This window comes from Anthonomus grandis, chromosome 9, assembly GCF_022605725.1.
Source record: "Anthonomus grandis grandis chromosome 9, icAntGran1.3, whole genome shotgun sequence".
Taxonomy (NCBI): domain Eukaryota; kingdom Metazoa; phylum Arthropoda; class Insecta; order Coleoptera; family Curculionidae; genus Anthonomus; species Anthonomus grandis.
Window position 1 is genome coordinate 16,643,430 of NC_065554.1, and position 12,005 is coordinate 16,655,434.

A 12,005-nucleotide genomic window follows, 5' to 3' on the forward strand; every position below is an offset into this window, starting at 1 on the left:
TATCTATCTCCAGAATTAAATATTTCAAAAATGTACAGTTTGTATAAAGACTTTTGTTCACAACGACGAACAGGTCCTGTAAAGATCAGCAAATATCGTGATATTTTTAACACTCAGTCCAACCTTAGTTTTCACCGGCCTTACACCGACACTTGCTCAACCTGCGATATTTTAAAAATCAAAATGGGTGCCCTAGATCCAGGTTCTGAAAAAAAAGAGAGCCTTACTCCGCGACCACGAGATTCATTTAAGGAAAGTGTCTTCTGTTAAATCCTTGAAGAATCAGGCCACTACCTTAGCAAAAGAATCCCCTCAAACACGTCGTGCCATATGTTTTGACCTGCAAAGAACCCTACCCACTCCATTTGTTACATGCAGCAAAGTGTACTATTTACGTCAACTTCAAGACATACAACCTTGGAATACATGATCTAGCTACTAGTACTGGCAACATGTATATGTGGCATGAGGGAATGGAGCGAAAGGGTCTCAGGAGGTTTTATCATGACTAATCAAATATATTGAATGTCTGCCGCCAACTATTACCCATATAGACGCTTTCAGTGACAACTGCGGCAGACAAAATAAAAATATAGGGAAATTCTGGAACTATATTGTGCATACCCACATCAAAAGCGTAGATCATCAATTTCTTGTCTCGGGCCATTCGTTCATGGAGTACGACCAGAATTTTGCCCTTATAGAAAAATCAAAAAGGAAGCTTACAAACATATTTCCTCCTGATGATTGGATCCATTTTGTGGGAGGCGTTAGTCGCAAATTTATTGTGGTTAAAATGCAGCCTCAGGACTTTAAGTCAATATCTCCAATGGATAGCTATATAAAACCAAACATTGTAGGCCTTAGTAAGATGCAATGGTTGCATTTTGAAAAAGCCGAACCTTACAAGATGTTTTATAGAGAGGTCTACAACCAAGAAATCGCATTTAATATAATGGACCTAAAACAAAAAATACTACTGGACGCCCAAGGAATCAGCCAACCACTGTAGCATTGCCAAATTTGCATGTTACCCCACCAAAAATAAAACCGGCCGAGTATCAGAATCTCTTGCAGCTACTACCTTTTGTTCCGTCTGTTTATCATAAATTTTACAAGGATCTGTTATATGAAGGAAAAACCTCAAGGCTTCAACAACAACAAATTCATGTCACCCAAGAAGAGGATACAGACACTTAGAGAAATTTTGAATCCGATGATGATTAATATGTTTTTCTTTATATTGAGTTCATGTTAATTTCTCCATTAGAATAAACATTTCTTTATTTTGGTAAATTGTTATGTATTTTATTTTTAAGGCATAGGGGTTTAAGTGACTAGCCTATGAGTTTTAACGCGCAAAAAAGCCTTACATAAACCAAAAAATGACGTCTAGAATTTATGAAATGCATTTTGAAACATTAAAATTACAATATTTGATAAAAACAGAAATATAAAATATCACCAAATATTTTTTAATGACCTAAAATTTTAAATCAAACATTCTCAAAATTCTTAATTTGTTACTTGGACCCCTTGGCTTCTGACCCACTCATTTATTATTTCTCTTTATAATACTTATATATCTAGAATATACTCCGGTGTTTGTAAATAAATTGCTAACACATACTACATTTCTTTAAATTGTTATCTTAATCTTTTGAACGCGGTAGCAAACGTGTAGTAATATGTCGATTAGGATTGGGACTGCATTTTTTATTTGCCAAAAATGAGTGTTTGGCCTCTTTCAGATTATAGGTGAGTTCTCGTTAAATGAGTATAATAAATAAATATTTAGATGCAGTTATTTGGTAGCAAAATATTCGTGTTTGACCTAAGATATACAATTTCAGATTAAATAATAATATTGAACTTCTTACCGATAGTTTCCCTTTTTAGGCAAATAATCCTTAAATTGCTTAAGAGTAATCTGCGCCCCAGGAATTTTCGTCCTGTATGGAAATTGTTCTTCGCAAAAAGAGAAAACGACTATAGTAAATTCATCAGCTGGCGGAGCCACCGGCAATGAAGGCCTCGCATTATGCTGTTGCGACTTCCTGAGCGTCGATTGACTGCTTTGGGTGGGTTCGGCGAAATGGCGGTTTGAAGACGACCTACAAGAAACATAAGAGGTTAATTAAATATATTTAACTAAACGTCATTTGATTAAAAAAATATTTAAAATTCAATATATTATCTTTTATTTTCCATACTGATCAATTTATTAACTCTAGTTATGCAAAACTACTCTAAGGTTCTCTTACTAGAGTTGGGTGATTTGAATCTTTACGAGATTCGATTCATACAAATTGTACTGATACGTTTACATGTACTAGTGTTATGCCTAGTGTCAATTGACCAAGATTTTGATCGGAATACCGATCACCTCAAAATCGGTCTAACATTTAATCTTCCGAGTAGAAAAGATCAAACATACGAGATTAATAAACTAAACGGTTTTAAAAAAAATATTTAAAACTCAAAAAAGATGGTATTTGCTTTCCATATCGATCAATTTATTAACTCATTAAAGTCCGTTTTTGCTATGAAAAATTTATGACAGTGGACTGAAATGATTTGTACCGATACTTATAACGCGGCCTATTGGCTAGATTCGACGTACATAGCTGAGACGCATGAAAAACTGGAAAGAGCTATTACTCTCTTAGTGGAGCTCTCTTCAAAAAATCGCCAACTCAAGGTAATAGGGGAAATCACCAACTGCAGAACAAGAGAAAACCAATTTGATAAACCAATTATTTGGATCACATCAAGAGGTGTTATTTGACCTGATTGATTTGATTATTAGGTGATATTTTTTGTTTCTTAGTCACTTCTGCACTAAAACTGTTGGCGCGTTTAAAGGTTGGCGTGAACATTTTTGATGCGAGCAAAAATCGACGTGAAAATTTTTAAAGTGGGCAAGAATCTATTAGAACTAAATGTCTATTCAAACTAAAATTAGGTATTAAATTACTAGTTTTAGCCTAGCTGCTCAACCTCCAGGTGTAATTATATTTTCAGAACATTATTTAAGGAAATAAATACGTAGTGTTACATATTTAAGTATTTTTTGTACTAAAATGCTTGCTGGGGACCTTGATTTGCCAGTTTACAGCAAAAAGTGTTAAACCCAAAAGATGAAGAGAATTATAGTGAAAGTATAGATGATTTTTTTGTAACTGTACCTACAAAAACCTGTATGGTTTTCTCGGGAATTAAAAAACTTAATCATTCGTAAAAAAATTGCCCACAAAGAATTTAGGAAAGAAAGAAATGTGAAAGAAATCTTAAAATTATTTTATATTAGATATATTTGATTACCTGAGCTTAGAGAGCTGTGTTAAGGAAGCAATGTTACAAGGAATACATCAGATTGACCCAAGGTAATTTATAGGTCAACGCCAAGTTATTCTGGAAGCATGTTAGAAATGGTATTGCCATTCCTAAACACATGTAATTTAATGTTAAAACAAGTGAAGAGAGAGATAATATTGTTGAATTGTTTGTCAAATATCTTTCTATACTCTGATACGTCATATCGAATTCCTAATTATTATGTCAATCTTTGTGAGAAATTTAATGTGAGCTCAATTATTATCTGTTTACTAAATGTGTTTAGTCCAATCCTTCAATTAAAATGCACACTTCTATTGGTCCGGATAGTGTACCTGCATTGCTATTTAGTGAGTGTGTTTTTACTCTACCAGTGTTTCATTTGTTTAATGTCACTGAAGATGGGTGTTTTCCTACTCTTTGGAAGAGATCGTATATGCTACCCATATTTAAGGCTGGCAATGACTGATAGCATCAGACTGATGTCATCAATTACTGAGGATTCTCATACTGTCAACTCTACTCAAAGTCTTAAATAAAATGATAACAAAAGAACTAACTTTTCGCAATGTAAAGGCCAAATTATTGAACATCAAAACGTTTTCAAACAAGCCGCTCTACTGTTATCAACCTCATTTCTTTCTGAGGACTGTCTCTTGGGTGCTTTTAAAAAAGGTTTACAGATTGCAGCCGTGAATACAGACTTCTCGAAAGGATTCGATCAGTGGATTTTGCTCTTATGCTTGCAAAATTTGAAAGGTTGGCTTAAATATAATTTCTTGGCTAGAGACTTATTTGCTTAGAGATTTCCATGTGTAAAACTAACTAACAAAATAATATTTTATCTAAATCTTTCCCTGTGCTATCTGATGTACCTCAGGGATTACATTTGGGTTCGTTACTCTTTAACCAGTTTATTAATGATATTCAAATACATATTTATAAAAGAGTGTAATTTCTTATTTGCTGATGATCGTAAATTGTTTTTAGCTAGTAAATCAATTTGTCAAAGGACTTGTTCAGTTTTTATAGATGGTGTACTCTAAATGGTTTATAACTAAATGTATTAAAGTGTAATTTGATATCCTTTTCTAGATCTCTGGTTCGGAGCATGCTTGCCCTGTTTGTTCTCCCTGTTATAGATCTTATATTGATGTCATTAAAAGAGTACAAGATAAGTTTCTAAGAATATGTTTTTCTTAAACTCAGTTCCTGATGGGCAGATATACTGACTATAAATGAATGTTATCTATGGACACGTTCGAGTTAAGACGACGACTAAAGACTGATTTGTTTTATTTTTAAATTAATAAATGGAACTATTGGTTGTATTTATTTATTGAGTAGACTTAACTTTCAAGCAAATACAGGAACAAGACTTAAACAAACAACTTTTTTTATGTGGATTTCTATAAAAATACTTTCCGTCAGCATAATGGCCCAATTACTAAAATGCAGCGTTCTTTGGATTTATATGGATCGGACTTACATGTTTGAGTGTTTTTATTTTGTTTCTACTTAAGTGCTTTTATTTTTCTTTTGTTATTTAAATTTAAGTTTTTTCTTTTATGAATTGGTTAATACCGTAAATAAAGATAAATAACTAAACTTTTACAGATATTTTTTTACTATAGCAATTACGCCCCCTGGCTGCAGAGTTAGTAGCTTAAATTATATTGCCGGCAATTACTTTGTATCACTTATTCGTAGATTTTTCTCCCAAGCCTCTGAATTATTCAATGCTGAGATATGGCCTTCCACCCTTAACAAAAATTAATATTTACAAACAAGCTTATTTAGATGGATTTGAGTAATCTGTTTTATAAAGATATTTTCTTTTTCTTTTCATAGGTAAAATGAAAAGTTTAAGAATGTGTTCACCAAAAATCTAGTAGTAAGTGGATTGTAATCTGTCTGTATCCCAAATGTAAAAAGATAAAAAACTAAATAAATACCTTTGTTTGGATCTCGTCCTTACGTTATCCTCTAACCTCCTTCTCGCCTCCTCAAGTTGAGTAAGAGTATTCGGCATCTGCATGGGAGGTTTCGACGGATCGGCCACAAACGGCTGCGCTGGAACCAAATTCCCGCCGGTCGCACTATTTCTCTCAACTGAGCTCGACCGCGAACCAAAACCTAAATTATTAACTTTAATAGTATAAAAGAATTAAAGATCCGAGACCTAATAGTACCTTTTTTATGCCTGTTAGAAATGGGTGAAGTGGCACTACTAGTTCTGTAATTTCCACTTCGTTGTTTAACAGACATGTCGTTATGGCCGGACATTAACCATGCCAAAACCCTGTTGTTGTTTACAAGAGGCATTGCTGTGCTATCTGAAACCACCGAAACGCCACTATCTCCCTGGTCTGCCAAAGTTTTCTTCGAAGAAGACCTAAATAATAAAGATGGTAAAAAATTATATAATCGTGAAATCCTTTGGGGTTGGTAAAAGGTAAAGTGCACAGCTACAAGACTCAGGATCAGAAACGGAATTCAATTAATTACGCCGAATGACTTAAGTGAAGTTATGACAAACAGAACTTTATCATCGTTTAGGGCATTGACAGAAAGTAAATAGTTTTCATTTTAAACAGTTGCTAAGGTAATAAACAGTTTTTTTTCCAAAAAAATTACATATCTAGTACATACATTTCTTTACATACTTGTCATCATCTTCCAAAATTTAAACAGTAACAATACCAGAAATGTTTCAAATAAATTTAAAAAATTAAAAAGAATTTTGATTTTTAGCAAATTAATGATAGACAAAATGTGCCATCAACCTCTATTTAAAAGTAGCATTTGTACCAGGTGGTACAAGAGGTATCATTCTACTAAAAATATGTGAGGTCCCAATCTGACCTAATCCCTTGTGGGATGAATCGGGTCATTCTTTAGCGACTGATCGCTTTCTCAAGATAAAAAAAATATGTAATTAACGTCGGGATATTTTGCTTTTAATTTTCATACCTCCAATCACCTAAAATTTTATTTTTAAAACAGCTTTCCAACAAGATGCCACGAGTGGAATTCTCCCATAAAAAAAAATTAATTAATAAAGGGTTTCACCCTTTTGGAGGAGTTTTTTTTTTAATGCATATTTAAAGGCCGCAAAAAGTCTTAATAGACGTGTTTCATTCATTCCATTTAGAGTCCCCACCTTGTATATTTAATCTAAGAAAGCTGTAATTTTTTCGAATTTAACTGAATCCAGTGACCGCAAAAATTAAAACATAAAAAAGTATATATTTCTTTGTAAGATGAATATTACCTTCTGCTAACAGCGCCCCGAACAAACCGTTCATCAGGATACTCGGGCATACTTTTCGATTTGACCATGTTAAATTTGTGCTCCGACCCATCAGCGAAGTCATGCACATTGCCCGAATCGTTGCTGAATACTGATCCATCTTTTCTCCTTCTAGGTGGTGGCGCCAAATGTCTACGAATATTGCAATTATTATTTTATTTAAAAAATGTGTTTAAACAACTAACCTGTTTTTATGTGGCGAAGTAATCCCCGGACTTCTTGCAGGGGTGTCTGGAAAAACTAAGGAAACATGATCGTCTAAGATCGACTGGTCGTTCTCGTCATCTAACAGGAGTTTTTCTCTTATATTTGGATCACTTATGCTCGGGAACGTGTCGTTCTAGAAAATATATGTTGCTTTTACAAATAACCATAAATACAATAATCATAATAGTAAAAATATAAAAAATACCGGTTAAATAAATCATTATTTAAATATTAATAAATAAATAAAAAGATTAATAAAAAAGATAATAACAAATATGCATAAATATAAATATAACATGTTAAATATTAAGTAAAATCCATCATTCCAATCACTCCATCATTATTCGAGTCCGAACTAAAGTAAGCTAAAGTTTGTAAAACAATTTTTCAGGTTTGAACGGGTGTTGATAAATACAATGCCAAGAGTTTACATATTGATTTAGATGATAGTCGAAGTGATAATCCCACATAATTGTTAGTGATTACTCTAACAGATGCATTACAATTCCACAAAGGAGTTTACACCTTTCAAAAGGTTAAAATAATACTGACCATGACTAACAGAATGACTAACATGAATTGAATATATGAACAGAGAGAATATATGGTACATATAGGCATAAAATAATGTTCGTACTTCTTCCTAGAGATAAAAGATTTCTTAAGCCACTCCATGACAAACGAGTAACACATAAATTAAAACATAAAACTAAATTATCATTATTATTAAAATCTGTAATATTACTAAAGTAATATTACAAAATCCTCGGTATATAAAAAATGGATTATAACTTTAAGTAAATTATTGTATTTAAGATTTATTGAACTTAGATTAAACTATAAAAGTGACGTAATACCCAACAAAATAAGTGACTCACTTTAAATATTTTTCTTATAAACAGAGACCACAATGTGACACTACATATAAAATAATGGAGCCGAAATACCAATGATATTTAATTAAAATTATTGAATTTAAAAATGTTCTTCGAACACAGTCCTATACTCTATACATAATATGAGTAATCGTCTTACAGAGTGAGAAGCGTCACCTAATGCCAGAAATCAATTGCAATGGGACGATACCATATGGGTTTAAGGTTCTCGTGTGCTTTCATACTGTTAGCAGCAAATGTGTTTGTTGTGTAATTGATTTTTGACTTAGGCATTTCGATTTTTGGAAATGAAAAAGTGTGTTTAGTTTTACGTTTGTTGCGGTATTAGAAAATATTTTTATGATGTGTTTAGGGATTTCCTATAATATTTGTGTACAAGTATGAATCTAGCCTCAAGAGGCCCGTTTATTTATTTACCCGGAATTTAAAAATTCCATGCAGGATTTATTTTTTGTCCGACGGTAGTAGTCTGCGAGGAAAGCTTAAACACTCGTTTGTGACAACAGGTTTAAAATTAAATGTTTCCACGGTTAGCACAATTTCCCAAAAATCAAGATCCTAGAAAATGAAAATTAAATAAAAAAGTTACGATGCAGATACAAGAGCTATTCATAACACTATTTATTTTATGACTGAACAAAGTAAATAAGAAAGAAATAACAGTTATGTAACACACATTGCAGTAACTTAATAAGCAGTTACGTGTGATGCATCCTTGAAATGACTACTTAGGAGATATATTTAATGTAATAATTTCAATAAAAAAAGAATATAATTTTGAAGGAAAAATACATATATAATATAAGGATAGGGATGACCGCAAAAAGTGAGGAAGGACAGGGAGAAAAATATTAATATTTGTGTCGAATAAAATTAGTGCCTAAGCTAGTAATAGACATATTGGTTTTATTCTAATTTGTAGATTTATAAGTTAGTTTGTATATTTCAAACTATCATAATTCTTAAACAAAGAATAAATCATTAAACAGATTGTTATTGCAACAAAATTGTTTTAAAATATTTCTTAAAGGTATAATACAAATGTTCTTTGACAAATCTTGACAAGCTATTCCACGTTATAATTATGTTGAAAAATATTAAGTTTTTAAATTTAAAATATTAAGTCCTTTCTTAAATAAGGTGGTTTGATAGTTTTTATTATACTATGAATAAAGCAAAATATGTGATGTATTCTCCTTTGTTATCGACTAAATAGAGAATTCATTTAAGAAGTGATATAATAATTATTATTGAATGAAAAACGCAATGTTGGAGTTTTTTAGTTGATTCTGATATTGCAACAGTATAGCATCATTATAAATTATATCTCCATAAAGACAAGATTAATGAATTGTATCAGTATTATTTTGTTTTTTCTGAAAGAGTAATTCTACTTTTTTATCTCTATTTTTTTATTTATATGAGAAGCAAAGGTTAATTTATTGTCAAATATAAGTATTTTTGACAGAACTGAACACTCTTGTATTAATTACATTTATAAATTATATTTATATAATAACGACATTTAATGGCTATCATATGTCATTGTCCACAGTACTTAAAGACAGACAAAAAACTAATCCAGGTACTGCCAAATGAAGACTTTTTTTAAACTGACATTATTAACATTATAAATATTCTTTTATTTCTCGTCTAGGTCACTAGAGTGCCGACCAATGATTAATAACCAGAAATCTTTAAAAAGTGAATTAAATACCAAAGTATCTGATTGAATGAATGACCATCAGTCACTGTAATTGAGCCTTTTATTACAATCTGGCATTAACGTTTCCAGCCGAATCTGTGACATACGACCGCTGCTCACTTATACATGACAAGGAACAACTACTTGGTTCGGTTTTTTTTAATCCAAAAATAAAAATGTATCTAGGAAATTTGCACAAAAAATCACTTTAACTCACCTCCCTTAATTTCTTTTCCAATAACTCCTGAGTATCTCTGTCTTTTTTCACCATTTCTAATTTTTCTATGAGCATTGAGGCAAATTTGTGCGGTTCCATCGGGACGCAACGGGATTTATCCACCCACTGGGTTCGCGGAATCACCACTTGGTTCATATGAACTTCTCTGTTCAGGGCCGCTTGACGGCGCGAGGTACGGCCCAAAGAACGTCCGTCGCTGTTGAAATATATTATTTGGAGTCAATTCCGTGAATTTTACAAGGTTCGAAAAACGATATTTTACAATATAACACCCTAGAAAAGAGTAAAATATTCTTAGAATGATTGACAAAATTTGTAAACTTTTGGAAAATGTGAGTGAGAGATTTTAGTTTATCCCGATCGATGAAACTTTGGGTTGAAGGTAGTTATTAAAAATCGTTAACTTAACATCATTAACTTGAATATTAATTTTTTTGTGATATTTTACTAGGTATCTAATATATCTAGGAAAAAAAACTCTACAATGGATAATATTGTAAAATATAGGAGCTTTTAAAATGAAAACCTCTATTTAAAGGCAATTTGATATGTTTTAAGAAAAAAGTTATTGTTTTTTTGCTGACGTATATAGGGTTGTGATTTAATAACGGATAAATTATATAAATGAAATTTTTAATAAAAATTTTTACAATATGTAAATATACAGAAAAAAAAATCTCATGGAACCTCCTGTATATTTTTTGCCTTTTCAGATTGTCCGCAAAATTGTGGACATATTTTATGTATAATGCCATATACCTATTTTAACTGTTCACGAAATAATTACGTTTAAATAATAAATAAAACAATTACTGTGTTTGTGAATATTTGACACAGTCTTTAAATAGGTGTTAATTATTTAAAAGTTTTAACTGCATTGTTAATTGAAAATATTTACAATGCGTTTAATTGAGACTCAGAGAATCAAAAGATTAATTATGCTTGGCTGTGGTGAGAAAACTACAACACACAATGAAGTTTGAATTATCTTCAACAATAAATATCCGAACAGAGAACCTGTAAGACAGTCTACATTCAGAAGAATTGAGGCTAAGTGGAGAGAGACTGGAACTATTAAGGATCTTGGCAGAAGGATTGGCGTTCCTAATGATAAAAAGTGGATATCCTGGCTTCATAACACGAAAATCCAAACCCCTAATTAAGTTTGGTACGTGGACATACCAAACGTACTCAAATATACAAATAATGTACTTAAACATACTGAAAACATTCAAAATATGTCCACGTACCAAACGTACTCAGCGCACTTTGGATAACACACTTCATAGAGTCTCACTCTATCAAAATTATTAAAGAAGTAAAAGTGGCACCCTCACAAAAAAATTAATTACTCCAAGAGCTATTAGATGATAATCCAGATAACGAGTTTTACCAGACTATGACCGAAAAAACTGATAATAACCCTAGACTAGTAAAACATAAATGTTTTTTAGGCAAAGCAAATTTTTGTTTGAAAGAACAAGTTAATAGGCATAATTTTAGGTACCGGGCACCTGAAAATCGACACTGGTTTAGAGAAAGTAATTCTTAGAATTATGAAAAGATGAATGTCTGGACAGGGATTATTAGTAACAGAGTAATAGGACCATACTTCTTTAAAGAAACTTACGAGACAACGTTATCATGACTTTTAGTAGACGACTTAATTGACCGCCTGACGACACTATATCCTGATGAAAATAACTCAGATATACCAAACCAAGCGTTATGGTTTCAACAGGAAGGGGCGCCTCCCCACTATGCTTCGATTATTAGAAGATTCCTAGATAATGTTAATAATCAATAGAGTGGCCACCTAGGTCACCTGACCTTAACCCATTGGACTACTTTCCTTGGGGGTTATGTCAAAAGTAAAGTTTACAAAGATAAGCCACACACGCTTGATATCCTAAAAAATCCCATGCCTAATGTAATTAGGAATATTTCTCCAGAAACAGTTAAAAATGTACAGCAAGAATTTATCAATCGTCTGGAGTACTGCACAGGTGTTAATGGCAGTCATTCCCAGAATTTAATAAAATAAATTTTGCATGTATGTAAAATAAATTTTTTGTGAAATGTAATTTATTAATTTATGTTGCAATAAAGTGCTATAAATATTTCGTGAATAGTTGAAGATATTTGTAGGATATTATAAACAGAATATATCCATAATGTGCCGGAAATATACACGAGATTACATTTAAAAAAATATATATTTTTTCTCTCACACTTTGTTGTGACACCCTGTATAATTAGATTTGATGTCAAAATATGCCCGATCCAAAAATAAACTCGTCGTGCCTGAAG

At 31.9% G+C, this 12,005-nt stretch overlaps 1 protein-coding gene across 4 annotated transcripts in view; it reads right to left on the bottom strand.

Moving 5' to 3' along the window:
- Nucleotides 1–12,005, bottom strand: part of LOC126740317 (axin) — a 68,761-nt gene that overhangs the window by 13,093 nt on the left and 43,663 nt on the right. For all 4 annotated transcript variants that reach the window (XM_050446284.1, XM_050446285.1, XM_050446282.1 and 1 more), the window contains 6 exons: nucleotides 9,675–9,891; nucleotides 6,835–6,989; nucleotides 6,611–6,781; nucleotides 5,529–5,731; nucleotides 5,292–5,472; nucleotides 1,881–2,114 (listed from right to left, as the gene is read on the bottom strand). In XM_050446284.1, coding sequence (XP_050302241.1) covers nucleotides 1,881–2,114; nucleotides 5,292–5,472; nucleotides 5,529–5,731; nucleotides 6,611–6,781; nucleotides 6,835–6,989; nucleotides 9,675–9,891 — 1,161 coding nt within the window. The remainder of the gene's footprint in view (nucleotides 1–1,880; nucleotides 2,115–5,291; nucleotides 5,473–5,528; nucleotides 5,732–6,610; nucleotides 6,782–6,834; nucleotides 6,990–9,674; nucleotides 9,892–12,005) is intronic.